This window comes from Peromyscus maniculatus, chromosome 9 (genome assembly GCF_049852395.1).
Source record: "Peromyscus maniculatus bairdii isolate BWxNUB_F1_BW_parent chromosome 9, HU_Pman_BW_mat_3.1, whole genome shotgun sequence".
Lineage (NCBI taxonomy): Eukaryota > Metazoa > Chordata > Mammalia > Rodentia > Cricetidae > Peromyscus > Peromyscus maniculatus.
The window spans coordinates 53,154,662-53,169,924 of record NC_134860.1 but is presented as its reverse complement, the minus strand read 5'-3'; the positions used below and the strand labels follow the sequence as shown (position 1 = coordinate 53,169,924).

The following is a 15,263-nucleotide window of genomic DNA, read 5'->3' as shown; positions in this document are numbered from 1 at the left end:
CGCGATCATCTTCGTTTTATTGGTACCTTATTTGTCAATTGTTAATTTTCATTTCTGTTCCTTTCACTCCAGGCCCCTTCTGTCTCCCCTCAAATTCTCCAGAGACGGGGGAGGGGGCGGGTAAGGGGGACTTGGTGGTCTTCATCAAGGTAGCTACAGCCTTCTCAGGAAGTCCTTTCCACGCCCCCCACCCCGCCCCGCCCCAAGCCTTTTTACAAGGCCATAGCAACAGCAGGGATGCTCATCTGACCACACTTTGACCACAGAGAAAGCAGGGATTTATTACCGGGTGGAGCTGATTTTGTGGGGTGAACAAAATCAGCGGCAAGGAAGGGCCACAGAGACAAGGTGGACTGCACCCTTCCCACACACACCAGCTGGAGTTAACCTCTGCCCTGGGAGGCTGTCTCTCGGTCCTTAGAGGCCGTCCTCAGAGGCGAGAAGGGGTTCCTCCTCCAACCACTACCGTCTCGCCGTTGATGTAACTGGCATTTTCAGAGCACAAGAAAGAAACTATGCCCGCACAATCCTCTGGTTTGCCTAGCCTGGGAAACAGGAAACGAGGAGGGAGCGAACATAAATTGGTCTAGCCTCTCTCAACTGGCCCACAGGGTGTGAAATTTGCTTAAGAATGATCAGGTGGGTGCTGGTGGGATGTTTTAGTGGTTGAGACCATTGACTAGCTGCTCTTCCAAAGGACCCTGGTGTCCCAACACACAAGGCACAATGATTTGAAACTCCAGTTCCATGGGATGTGATGCCTACGTACTGGGCATCACATGCCTTTGATCCCAACACTCGGGAGGCAGAGGCAGGCAAATCTCTGTGAGTTCGAGGCCAGCCTGGTCTACAGAATGAGTTCCAGGACAGCCAGAGCTATACAGAGAAACCCATCTTGAAAAAACCAAACCAAACCAACCAACCAACCAGCCAAACAAACAAGCAAACAAATAAACAAAAAAACAACCCACCCATACATATTGAAAAAAAAGTTAAAAATTAGGTGATTTTTTTCAGAACCTGTATACAGCTTTTTCCCCCTATTAAATGAGGGTGGTTACGATCATGTAGTTATCATTTATATAAGCATAAATACAGATTCCTGTAAAACCATGTTATATTTAAATATAGAAACACTCTTTTTAGATACCAGAATGCAAAGTGGAACTGATAAAATGGTGAACAATTAATCTTGTGTTTCAAAAGAAATTGTTTCAACATATACATGACTCAAGTGTCAGAGAGTCTTTGAGGCAGGAAATAGCATGATCAAGTTATTTCATTTGTATGGGTTCAATGTACAGATCCTTCTCAGGATTTTTATCCTTTTAAGACCAGATTCATTTTATAAGAATGTACTAAATCCCATTGTTTGTATCTTGATTCTGTATGTTCTAGAGGTGACAGTGTGAGTGACTAGAGGCCTAGATGAATGTTTCTCCAACCTAGCTGCACATTGTAGTTACTTGGGAGGCCCAATAAAGCAAAGGGGGAATGATGTGCAAATTCCACCATGGCCCAATTACAGAAGAGTCCCTGGGAGTGGGCCCTGATCAACTGAGCTTGTCATTGCTTCCCTCGACATTCAGATGTGCAGCCAGGACTCAGCCGCTCTGGGTTAGATCATTCACTGGAGTCTCTAGAATGGCACTGCTCTGACGTGTCAACAAGTTGTTAACTAGGCCTAAAGCTCATGCCCAACTTCAGCATGACTTTGGGAGAACCCGAGGAAGGCTGGATGGAATGTTTGGACTAGTAAAGAGGTAGATACTGCTAGCCTTTGTCCTTGAGGAGTCAAGCTAGAGAAGTCAGAAGGCATTGAATCCAGAGCAATAGCAACCTCGCAGAAATGTCTGAGTAGTTACACGAGCCCACTGAGGAAGAGAGAGACCCCTCAGGCAGAGTCTGGGCTCTGTGGCCTTCACCCTCATTCTACTTGGCTTGTAGGACCCATCAGTCTGAGTGCTGGAAACGCCACTGCCTTCTGGGTTCGGGTCTCCACAGGTTCGAGGTAGAAGCAGACAGTGAACGAGAGCTCTACTCTGCTTTTTGCAATGAAAGCAGTGTCCTCGGACAGATCATAGGAGGGATGGGCTTATGAATCTGTGAAGTCTAGGAGAGGCATGCTGTGTCATCTGTGGGACTGAGAGCCGGGGTGAGGTTTCTGTCGTTAAGTCACACGCGTTCTCACCCGTGACAGCTTACCTGTTAATCTTCATGCTATCTTTTATGATGTCCTCTTTTGATTTGTCGTTCCATAACTGCAGGAAGAAGAGAAACCTTTTTATGTAAGAAGAGGAAAGCATGGGAAGAGAAGGGAGGGAGCTGTCTGCCCCCCCCCCACAGCTGGGAGGGGGGAGTCCAATTCTCATCTCGCGTTGATTTCTCACTCCCTGCCCTCCCCACTGCGGGCCTCTACTTCATCCTTGCCAGGTCTTATTCAGGAATCTTGCTTGGTCTCCTCACTTCTCATCCACTTTACGAGACGGGATACAATATGGGTAGGGCTCACATTCCTCACTCGGTAGAACCCAGTAGGAAAGGAGTATGTGAGGGTCTGGTCTGGGGAGGTAACTGGTAAAGAGAGAGGATACACAAAAGCCCAGGCCGCAGGAATGGGAGGGGTGGGGCTTCAGGACTCAGGCACTGGGCTTCCCTATCCTTCCAGGGTGTCTGGGGGTTCCGTGTTCCCCCTTCTCACCACACTGCTGAAACGAGTCTTGATGAGTCCAGGCGCCAAGCAGTTCACTCTAATGTTCTTCGAGGCCAGCTCTGCGGCGAAGTTCTTAGTAAGACCCAGCAAAGCTGTTTTACTGACATTGTAAGGGCCCAGAGCCTGGGGAAAGGAGAATGAGTTAGTTCATTACTTTGCAGGTCATCATTGGTTCTTATTGTACAATGAAGGCGGGAGCCCAAAAGGCATGTCCTGTAAGGGAGGGTCACAGTCAGAAGTCACCTTGTAGTCTCAGGTAGGTTAGGGTTCATGAAAGCAAGGCGTCTGTTTTGTGGGAGAGGACTGGTCGAATGATCTAAAATCCTTCTTTGGGCAGTTGGAGGGGTGGACGGTATAGGATGGAGGCGAGGGTAGAGGGGGTAGGTTCTTACAGGGAACGGAGCGAAACCTGCTATGGAACCCACGATCACCACCGAGCCGCCTCTGAAAGGGAAAGAGAGCTGAGCCTTTTTGGCCCATGTGGGGCCCCATCTCACCCAAGCTTCCGCTCAGTATCGGTTACCCTCGTTTCTCCATTTCTGGCACCACTGCTTTTATCAACATGGCCGTAGCCGTCACATTAATGCTCAGAACCTGAAGCCAAGAGAAAGGAAGAGAACATGAGAAGGTTGATGCAAGGGTACAGTGATGAGGAGTTACACAGGTCTCCTGAAAACGCCCGGAAACGCCAGTTGGAGTGGATAGAGATTGCGGGCACGGCTGACCTAACAAGGGGAAAAACTGGGGTTCAAGGTTGGGGAGGTGCCTCTCACAGCTAGCTGATGGCACATCAGGTCAGGTGAGCCCGAGGGAAGCCATCTCTCCTAGCCAGCCAGTCCACAAGCAGCTTGACCTCTCAGGGCTGCTTAGGGTTTGAGCTAGATTTTGTATTTCTTCCAAGTTTGGGGGTGGGGGAACCTGGAATTGGGTCACTGCCTGGACCTGCACTAGAGTGTCCTGTGCTTCTCAGGGAACCGTAGCCTGACCCGAGACACCAGGGGGCTTCTGTGGCCTCCTTGGCTTCTGCCCTTAAGGAGTGAGAGGACCTCCAGAATAGACTGTCCAGATGGATATTTATCAGAAAGCAGAGTAATGAGGGAACATTTGTTGGGAGCTGGGGTATACTCTACGATCAAAATTCCCATATCTCAAACTTAAAATTTAAATGTATGACCTTCTTACGTGTTCTAAGTGGGTTGTTCACTTTCTGTGTTCCTACGTTAACTTCTTAGTCTGATCCCCCCCCCCCCCACAGGGTTTCTCTGTGTAGTTTTGGTTCCTGACCTGGATCTCGCTCTGTAGACCAGGCTGGCCTTGAACTCACAAGAGATTCACCTGGCTCTGCTTCCCAGTGCTGGGATTAAAGGCATGTGCCACCACCACCAGCCCAGTCTGAGAAATTTTAATCTTACTAAACATTTGAGATAGAAATATAGTGAGCATCCAGCATCCTTTACCTTGATTCTGGTTATTTATCTTTGGCCTGACTTAACCTCTTCACATATCTGTACAGTTTTATTTTCTTACTCTGTAGCCCAGGCTGGCCTTTAACTCATGGCATTCCTCCTGCCTCAGCCTCCCTAGTGCTAGGATTTCAGGTATGTGTTACCATGCTCAGCTTGATTTAATTTTTTTTTGTGGGGGCAGGTATGTGTGTACATGTGGGGGTCAGAAGTCAATTCAGGGTATTTTCCTCAGTTGCTACTCCAACTTATTATTGTTTTTTTTTTTTTTTTTTTTTTTTTTTGGTTTGTCGAGACAGGGTTTCTCTGTGTAGCTTTGCGCCTTTCCTGGGACTCACTTGGTAGTCCAGGCTGGCCTCGAACTCACAGAGATCCACCTGGCTCTGCCTCCCGAGTGCTGGGATTAAAGGCGTGCGCCACCACCGCCCGGCTTATTATTGTTTTTGGAGACAGGGTCTGTCACTGAACCTAGAGCTCATGGATTCAGCTGGACTGACTGGTCAGTCAACTCTTACCATGGTCTTGTTTTCCCTGGTACTGGGATGACAGGTACACTAGAGGTCTAACGTCCAGGTTACCCAGCACCCTCTTCTGGCCTCTGTGAGCACTGCATGCATGTGGTGCACAAACACACACATACAGGCCAAATACATACACATAAAAATTTAAAAAATTAAGTTGGACAGTGGTGGCGCACACCTTTAATCCCAGCACTCAGGAGGCAGAGCCAGGTGGATCTCTGTGAGTTCAAGGCCAGCTTGGTCTACAGAGTAAGTTCCAGGACAGCCAGGGCTACACATAGAAACCCTGTCTCAAAACACAAAAAACAAAAACAACAACAAAATTAAAAATAAAAAAATTTAAAAAACTTACAAATAAAAAGGAGAAGAAAAATTACTGATCTACAAACTTGTTTTATTTGGCTTTTCCCAAAAGAGGCTTCTTTACTTTAAAAAATATCTTAACCAGAAACTGGCGCACTGAAGAACACTTTGGCACCTTGGCCTTTTTGTCTGGAATGCTAATAAACTATAATATTTTTGCTATCCTTAAACTTTCGTGTTGAGAAATCCACAGGGGATCATAAGAATTTAGCATATCCAAATCATGTGGGCATAGTGACCTTAGATTAGAGCTTTATCATTAAAGGGTGTTTGTAGATGGGCGAATTACATTATGAATATGATGTGACAAGACGCGTTCACCTGAAAGCCAACATCCTAGCATCTTTTAGGCACGTAGAATTTTCTTAGCAGTGTGGTTAGAAAGAGAAGAAACAGGTCATATCCAAAGGCTGTATGCTAGAACGCATCAACTTTTGTAATTTCGCCAAAATTGACATTTCAAGTCAACAGCAGTTATTAACATTCCCAAGTAAAGAAAAAGCATTCTTTTCCAACAGCTGAGAAGGGGACGGGTGGATGGGTAAGTTTAGGCATAGTATTGTTGGCCTCTTAGGTACCACGTTTCTGTTGAAAACAAACCGGAAGAAGGGCGTGGGTGAGCAGGCTAGGGGGAGAGGTGAGGAACGGAAGCAGAGGTAGCTAGCACAGAGCAAATGACGGTAGACAGAGCTAGGGACGAGCGGAGGTGAGAGAGGAGAGCAGGGCAGGGCGGACCAACCCCCACACTTGGTAAAGCCCCTGGTGAGCCCTTCACATCCACGCTCTGGAGGGAGGCGTTGTGCAGGCAGGCCAAGTCTGTTCCCTGCCGCTTTAATCTCTCACCTTGTCCCACACCTCCTCTGTGACATCCAGTAGGCTTCCAAAGAAAGGGTTGACAGCGGCATTGGAGACCAGGATATCAACTCCTTGGTGAAGCTTCACAGCCTAGAGAGGAAGAAGGTGTGAGTCAGGGCTACAGTTAAGGGAGGGAGGTGCATTCATCAACGCTGACGCGGAGTTTCATCTCAGGAGTAGCTGTCAGATGTCTTTCTCGAAGCCGGTTCTCTCCAAAGCCACCCTAAGCTCTGCTGACATTTGAAGCTATGATTTATTTCTGAGCTTTTCTCAATCTGCGCCTTTTCTAAGGGCGTCTCTGACCGTTGTTCTTTTCTTTACACCTCCTTTTAGTGTGCGCCTTCATTCTTATGCCTCCACTTCTCACCTCAAATCTATTGCCGGACCTCCTCTTGAGTACCTATTGACCACTTCCCTTGAGTACCTATTGATCACTTTCCTCGAGTACCTATTGACCACTTCTCTTGAGTACCTATTGACCACTTCCCTTGAGTATGTTACCATGACCTCAAAGCCAGCCTGTCCACATGCACCTGAAGGAAGGAAGATCCCGGAGGAGGAGGATCATTCTAGCCCAATTTCCTCATGGTGGAAGAGATGACGCCTAGGTCCAAGGAGGTTCATTTTCCAATACTGTAACTCAGTAACTATTCTGTGGGGACATCTAAGAGCAGGGTGGCCCGTTTCTTTGGTGTTTGGGAAAGGCAAAAGGATTTTTTTTTCCCCCTTCAGGGTATAAAGTGGTGGCTGAACTGAGGTCAGACTCTGACTCTAGCAGAGAGCTGATTCGTAGGAGGCCTCCAACAGCCCGTTGGGATCGTTCCGAAACCAGCTGTGCAGGAGAGGTGTGATGGGGAAGACTGTCTAGTCCGGCTTTGAAGCGGTTTCACACTCGGCTTTGATGCCATTTTCCTCTCTCTTCTTGGCCCAGTGGTACAGAAGAGGCCAGGCGAAAGCGAGAAAGCCAAGGAAGGAGACCCCTCACCTCCTTAGTAAGCTGTAAGTAGGCGGTGAAGGCCTGGGAGGACATGCCAGCAAGCTTTGTCAGTAGGTAGAAGCCACCTTAAAAGCAGGCTTTGTGTTTGCCCAGACCTGGCAATTTGGAAGCCTTGGGCAAATAGCATGTAATGGGCCCTCAATCAACTTTGTGCCTCCAGTTTGGCAGAGGAGGGGTGTTATTAACCATGCACACCATCTGCTACCTTCTCCTTTTAACTAATTATTCTCGCTAACTAGGTGCTAAGCTCAGTTGTTGCTACACGGCTAAAGGAATACCCAGGCTGTCGATGACACGTTCATTTAACAAAAATTTAAAGTGACAGACACCTTTAAAACCACCACCGACTGACACTTGCTCATGCATTCTAAATGTGGGTGTTGTAGCCCAAAGTCTCAGTCACCTGCCTTGGCTGTGTGCAAAGAGCCTGATGACATGTGGCCGGCAGGAACAGAACAGAAGGAGAGTGATGTATGTTATGCTCTGTGAATGTCCGGGAAGTGGGCAGGGTAATGGGCCGCAGCAGAGGGTGTTCTCCCTCTTCTGGCTTCTGCCACCCTTTCTTCCCGTCCAGGCCTGTCAGCACAGACAGGGGAGAAGGCTGTGTGTTGACTGAGCGCCACGGAACCATAAAAGTTCATGAGAAAGTGGATATGATAGTCTATGCTTACGATCCCAGCTCTGGGGAAGCTGAGGCAGAAGGATCACAGGTTTGAGGCCAGTCTGAGCTATAGAGCAAGACCCTGTCTCAAAAACCCCAAACCCCAATATAAAAAGCCACCCCCCCAAAAAATGCCGAATGAGAAAAGACCGCATTGATGTTTCTCGGAGTTTGCTCTACACTGTTTGATCACCACAATGTGTTTTGGACCTGTCTGTTTCGACATTATTTATTTAAAATGAAGGATTATCAAGTGAGGATGTCCCACATCTTGTCTCACCACACCACTGCTGAGCTGTGATGAAGGGTGGGAGGTTATGATCAATAACCACTGTTAGGGAGCAGCTGACCCTAAAAGAGAATATCTCAAACTGCTGACGGTTACCCCATCACTCTCCATCCTGACATCTGTTCTACAGACTCCCCAACAGTCTTCATTTTTTTTTATGTATGTACATGTGTGTATGCCTATGTGTGTGTATACCACATGTGTATGTGACTCGCCTCTCCTATTTCTCATTTCTTGATATGTGGTTAGAAAATCTTCATTCCACTGTCTCTTGAGTAATCCTTACTAGTCCCTTGGTCACTGCCCTAGACCTGGATGATAGCCAATGGCTACCTCACTGATGTTCTTGGTCTGGCATCTTCAGTACAAGGGTATCCTCACCATTGCCAGGTTATCCTTCTTTAAATCATGTTCATCTTGCTGCAAGCTTCACGTGGGTTCTATTTGCTACACAATCACTGACACTCTTTTGGGAGGCTGTGGAAGTCCCTGAGTCCCACCCATGCAGCCCACTCCCCACAGTTCTAGCCCTTGGCTGAGGACTGACAGAGCGCCCCTCTTCCCTTTGGTCCTTGGCTCTTTGTTCATTTATCAGGGTCACTGGAGCCCCATCCTCATCCTATCTGCCTATCACCACCCATTCCTTGAGGTCTAACTCAAGCCCAACTTCAGAGCCAGGGCTGCAGGATTTGCTAAGTGAACTTGCTGGTGGCCGGAGGATATTTTCTTTTTCTTTTTTTCGATTTTTTTTTGGACAGGTTTTCTCTGTATAACAGTTCTGGCTGTCCTGGAACTTGATTTGTAGACCAGTCTAGTTTTGAACTCACAGAGATCCACCTGCCTCTGCCTCCCAAGTGCTGGGATTAAAGGCATGCGCTACCACCACCCAGCTGAGGATATTTTCTTAATAAGGCTTTTCTTCTTTTCACATGTATTTGCACATTCATATGTGGGTGTACATGTGTGAGGGCCTGAGGTCGATGTCAGGAACCTCCCTTGGTTGCTATGCCACCTTATTCTTTGGAGTCAAAGTCTGTCAATCAAATCCAGAGCTTGCTCTGGGGATCCTATCTCTGTCTTCTGAGGCTGCAATTACGGGCGACCCCCAGACACATCTGGCATTTATGTGGGCCCCGGAGCCTGACCCTCAGTCCTTCTGCTTGCAGGGCAAGAGATTTAATGGCTAAACCATATCCCAAGCCTCCCCACCCCATAGGCTTTGACATGAAACTGTCAAAACGGCTCTGGGTTTGACCCCCAGCCCTGGTGTGTGTGTGTGTGTGTGTGTGTGTGTGTGTGTGTGTGTGTGTGTGTGTGTGTGTCTATGTTCATTTTAAATGGCTGTCACTAATTGGCCCCTGCTTCTCATGATTAAAGCTACCATCTCAGGCTCTTCTAGCAGTCTACGCCAGGCAATACAACTTTGTCGGACACACATTTGGCCCTTTACAAAGCACATTTAAGTATCTGTCAACAGTTCTTTAAAAATGGAATTATCTTGAGGCTGGAGAGATAGCTCAGTGGTTAAGAGCACTAGTTGATTTTACAGAGGACCCTGGTTTGGGAACCCAGAACTTGCATGGTGCCTCACAACTGTCTGTAACTCCATTTCCAAGGGACATGGTACTATCTTCTGGCCTCCATGGGCATAAAACACACACAGTGTAGAGACATACATGCAGGCAAAAAAAAAAAATCTCATAGACATAAAATAAAAATAAATAATGAAAAAAATGGAATTATCTTATTTTATCTGTTGACTTCAGTCAACTGTTGTTTAAAGGCCTCCTTTTTCCAAGAAGACTGCCCAAATTATTTCTGTCAACTGTTTGGTTGTGTGTTCACAGGCTGTGCTTTCTCTGTGCTGGTGGATCCTCCCTTGCACTTTGAGGAATAGTGCGCACCCCGAGTTTTGGGGGAAGCTTCTCTGCAGCATGGTTCACATTTTCCCACACAGTTGGAGGCTGGTGCCACGTGTCAAGCTGGCCTGGGTTAGACTAAAGTCTATTTGGGTACCTAGGGGCCAGCACTACACAAACGGGATGTGCCTAGTGTGTAGGCATGGGAAGAAGGGCAGGCCTGGGTTGAACCACAGATCTTTCCCTTCTGGCTGTGAGACCCTGGGAGGTGTCTCCAGCTGTGTGACCCAGCCAGCACAGCCTCTGTAAACATGGGGAGAACAGTCCTTGCCTGGGTATGGTGGCTCACATTGGTACTTCCGGCACTGGGGAAACAAGTTCATGGCTAGAGTGGGCTACAAAGTGAATTCCATACCACTCTAGGTCCCGTACAAGATCCTGCCTCAAAAAAACCAAAAATAAACCCCCAAACAACAACAACAACAAAAACCTCCACCACCACTACCTCCTCCACCACCACCACCACCACCACCACCACCACCACCACCACCACCCACCACCACCACCACCACCAGGCTACATAAGGCTCTTCACAAAAGAATTGGCTCATAGTAGGTGAATGAACACGGTGAACTGCTTCTTACAAGTGCCCACAAGCTCTGTGAGCCAAAGAACAGGGGAGCATTTATTAGCTCATCCTAGAGAATCAGACCAGCCATTTTTTTTGGGGGGGGGATGTCTAAGGGATCACCCAAGGCTGAGGCACCAGAGTGGCTTTTGATTCTCTTGCTGGGAGAATCTGGTTGTTCTTAGATTTTTAGGATGCAGATGTAACCGGAAAAGGCACACAGTAAAAATGTATTGGCGAGAGGCTGGGGAGATGGCTCAGCGGTTAAGAGGATGTACTGTTCTCACAACTGACCTGAGTACAGTTCCCAGCCTCCACACCAGGCGGCTCATCACCCCCAGCTCTAGAGGAGTCAAAACTCTCATCTGGGCTCCCCAGGCACCTGCGCCCACCAGCCCTCCCCCCACTATACTCGTAATTAAAAATGAATCTTTAAAAACATTGGTGGGCTGGCTTGGGTGTGGGCACTGGGATGCTGGCAGGAGTCAGCGCTGCCTTCAGAGTCAGGGATGAAGGTACCAGCTGCCCCCCTTCTGCCACCTCCTGGCCCAGTGCCCACATCCTTCCTGCTCACCGTGGCTACCAGCCTTTCTCGATCCTCTGGCTTCCCCACGTGGCACACGATGCCAGTCACACTCAGCCCCTCTCCCCGAAGCGTGGCCACGGCACGGTCCACATTCTCCTGTTTGCGGCTGCTGATGACCACGTGGGCCCCATCCTCAGCCAGACGTCGGGCGATGGCGAAGCCAATCCTACAAGTGCAAGAAGAGATACGCCGTCGAGGCCTCGACAGCCGGGAAGAGGGTGACAGCAGACATGTGTAGCTAGACGTTTCTCCGGTCCTGCCTGGGCCCTGCAGTCCTGTGGCCTGCTTATAAAATAATCACTCAGAAGCTTATATTAATTAAAACCGCTCGGCCATTAGCTCAGGCCTACCACTGACTAGCTCTTACATTTAAACTCAGCCCATTTCCATTAATCTATATGTTGCCACGTGTTCCGTGCCTTTACCTGTGTGCCGTTACATGCTGCTCCCTGGATGGTAGACTAGCCTCTCCTGACTCAGCCTTCCTCTCCCCAGAATTCTCCTTGTCTGTTTATCCCACCTGTACTTCCTGCCTGGCTACAGGCCAATCAGCGTTTTATTAAACCAGTGTACAAAAGCATTATTCCACAGCAGACATGGGCTCTGGATTCAGACTGCTGGGTGGGTTCTCGCTCTCCCTGGGTCTGAGCTCCACATACCTCTAATAGGTAGAGTATACTTAAGTGTAGACAGAAGGAAAGGCTCAGATGATTTTACTATGACCTTATCTTTTGTCCCATGACCCAACATGACCTACCACAGGCCTCATGACTGGTTATTGTACCTATATCCAGTTGGGAGAGAGGGTGAGGAATGAGATGAGAATTCAGTAGCTGCCCTGGCTGTGGCTTGCGAGTCTTGCTTGAAGGAGCCCATATTCCTACACATCTCTCCTACCAGCCTACAACCTCAAAATACCATCCTTTGTTAGATTTGGGGGCCTTCATGGGAGAGCGTGGCCCAAAATCTAAATATCAATGACATATTTTACAATTGCCAGATGTTGTTAGCTTTTCATATATATCTGTATTCTGGGTTTTCGAGGAACTTTTATCTACCGGAAGTCCTTTGGGGATGGAAAAACAGGATAGATAAGAGTGGTGGGTGAGACAGGCTGGGCAGGGTGGTCAAAATATACTGACCTAAGCCGACATAAGATCTTGTGTCTCTTGTAAGTAGGGGTGTGGCTACTGCGGAGAGCTGTCAGAAGGGGTGGCAAGAGCTTTGAAACCTTGACTAGTTGTTTTGGTCTTCCCATACTCTAGGCGGAGCTGTTGATTGGGGCAGCCTAGAAGTATGGGGACCTGGGTCCACTGGGCGTGGGGTTCGAAGCGATTTCAGAACCACCCTGGGTTTCCCTTACGTCCCCCCCAGGCAGGCCTCTGGCCGTATTTGAGGCCAGTGGACAAGAGTCCAGGAGTTAAAGAAACCTTGTTTCCGGATGGAGACTCTGGCTCCCCTACTCACCCGTCGGTGGAGGCAGTGACCAGGGCCACCTTATTCGCGAGTGGGTTTTGGCGAGTCACCCCGGAGCTGGCCATTCTCACCCACCTCCACGCTCGAGTCCAGCCACCGAGCAGCAGTCCCGCTCTGTGCATAGTGTGGGGCTGGGTTGAACTCTGCGGGGGGGCGGGGGAGGCGGGACGGATTAAAGGGCGGGAGGGCGGTCTGGCGGGTCCTGCCTCCCCCGATTGCCAGCCCCGACTGCCAGGACTTGTTTCGCAAGGGCCGGGGGCAAAGGGAGCTGCTGAAGCTGTGAGCGCTCCCTGATGGCGTCCGCACCCGGTCGATCGGTACCCTCTGCCCTACTTGGAACTCCCGAGAAAGTTCTCAGTCCAAGTTTCCTATGGGCCAGCCCACAGCTCCTCCCAGCGGGAACCCTCAGGCGTTTCTGGGCCCCAGCTGCTCCTCACACATCTGCCGGCACACCATTTTTTGGGCAGGGGGCGGTGGGCGAGTTTTGGTAGAGGAGGCTTTGATATGTAATATGTATATAATATATATTGTTATATATCTGCGGAGATAACTCATTTGGTAAAGTGTTCCCTGAACAAGCACTCGGGCTTGAGTTTGGATCCTCAGTATCAAGATAAATCTGTGAGCTCCAGGCCCAGTGCAGGACCCTGTTTCGAGAAAAAGATAAGATGGAGAGTGATAGAAAGCCTTCTATGTAGTGGACCTCTGGTTTCTACATGCACATATATGCAAACTTCTAGTCCCCCACCCCTATAAGCACACTGTAATGAGCATAGTGAAAAAAAATAAGCCTTTGCACTTGTAAAAATAGCTTAGTTAGGAACTCCATCCACTTCACCCAAGGCTGCACCTGATAACCAGAACCCACTGACATCACCCACTCAAGATAACCAGAAAGTCCTGGGATCCTTACGCCCACTGGGCAGTATATAAGTAGAGACCAAGAGCAATCCCCTGCTCTGCATATTTGGAGAGATGCCACCTTGATCTGCCCTGAGGCTGGAGAGTCTCTCCCAGGATCCTGACTCTTGAATCGGAGACTTCTGTTAGAAACTAGACCTGACATTCAGCTAGATAAGTCTCACGGGTGAGCAGCCTTGGGGAGATAAACTTAGGACTTTATTTTAATAAAATACAACTTTTGTAATACCAACTATGTGTATCTACCTTCTTGCTATCGACATACACATACATCTCACATATATACAGACACATGCATCACGCCCACGAAGGTGAATGAACGTTTTGAGACTGCCCGTGGAGGCGAGGCTTGTGCTTCTCACAGGGTCCATACAGTGAGGGAAGAGGAAGTTAGACCAATGTGATGGGTTATAAGCTGGCCTAGGTCTGACACCACTTTTCCCTCCGGCTCCAAGTCTACTGCTATATTTCTCAAACTGTGGGTCGAAATCCTTGGTGTCACCTAAGACCGTCAGAAACATCAGATGTTTACATTACGATTCCTACCAGTAGCAAAATTACAGTTATGAAGTAGCAATTAAAATAATTCTATGGTTGGGGGTCACCACAACATGAGGAACTGTATTGAAGGGTCACGGCGTTAGGCAGGTTGAGGACCACTGTGTATTCCATCTTCAGACAGACAGAGAAGTTCACTGTGATACCCAGGGTGAAAGGGTGATGGTCCTGGTTCCATCCTAGAGGACCTTCCATTTTTTAGGTAGTCGCAGCAAAGATGCTCAAGAGTGCCCTAACCAGTGGTGGAAATCAGAGACCTGGAGGTGCTCAGGTTCTCCATGACCACTAATCCTCAGGTTTTCCCTTCCAGTCTAGCTCAATAAATATTTGCTAAACTTGAAAATGCTTTATTAACTGTAAACTACTAAATACACAGCAATTATTGTCACCATACAATAATTATTATATATGGCTGCCACAGGCCAGATGCTTCATCTGTGAACCGAGAATGGAGAGTAGACGATAAATAAAATTCTCACCAGCTATAAATTCGAAGTCCAAGACTTCAGCCTCCATTGCTGCCGAGAGGGCAGCAAGGTCTCTCTCCTGGGCTCCTGGAAGAATTGGTGAATTTGGATGGCTTACAGTGCACCACAAAGAGGCCTCAACAGAACCAAGTGCAAATGATTAAACTGGTTCCACCCCCGGGGCTCCAAATTCCAGGCTGAAAAGCAGCGTTAACCCTTGGCAATGTTTTCAGACTCAGGCAAAATAAGAAATGTAAAGACAATAAAGTGAGTTTTGTAATGCTAACTTAACTAGCAGTAGTTAATTCTGGAACTTGTGCTTGCCTCTTTTTTGAAGTTAGTCTTTTCTTTTAAAAAAGACAATAAAAGCACATGGGCTTATTATTTATTTGTTTATTTTTGAGGCATGATTTCTCTGGGTAGTTCTGGCTGGCCTGAACTCTTTCTGTAGACCATATTGGCTTCCAACTCAGAGATCCACCTGTGTCTGCCTCCCAGGTGCTGGGATGAAAGGCCTGCACTACCCCGCCCAGCTCAGATGGGTGGTTTTAGAAAAGTGTTGTTAGTTGGTGAAATCACCAGCGCATCAACCTTATGCAGTGTACACTGTTAGCAAGATACAGTTAGACAGAAATACAGTCCTGGGGTTCGACGTTTAACAGAATTTGTATTTCCTAAAGAATCATTTCATAGCCAGGTATGGTGGTACACTGCACCTTTAATCTCAGCACTTGGGAGGCTGAGGCAGGCAGATCTCTGTGAGTTCAAGGCCAGCCTGGGCTACAGAGTGAGTTCCAGGACAGCCAGGGCTACACAGAGAAGCCCTGTCTCAAAAAACAAAATAAACACAAACAAAAAAATGAATCATTTCATAGACATACAAATTATGTGTATATATATATATAT

At 48.1% G+C, this 15,263-nt stretch overlaps 1 protein-coding gene across 1 annotated transcript; it reads right to left on the bottom strand.

Moving 5' to 3' along the window:
- Positions 1-255: 255 nt before the first annotated feature.
- LOC102904885 (dehydrogenase/reductase SDR family member 4) lies at positions 256-14,393 on the bottom strand. The gene is made up of 9 exons (XM_006988518.4): positions 14,370-14,393; positions 12,403-12,554; positions 10,924-11,101; positions 5,904-6,005; positions 3,237-3,307; positions 3,106-3,157; positions 2,702-2,836; positions 2,206-2,261; positions 256-545 (listed from the first exon to the last, which is right to left on the bottom strand). Exons 2-9 carry the CDS (start codon positions 12,531-12,533, stop codon positions 431-433), a joined length of 840 nt encoding a protein of 279 aa, XP_006988580.1. The 5' UTR covers positions 12,534-12,554; positions 14,370-14,393; the 3' UTR covers positions 256-430.
- Between the last annotated feature and the right edge of the window lie 870 nt (positions 14,394-15,263).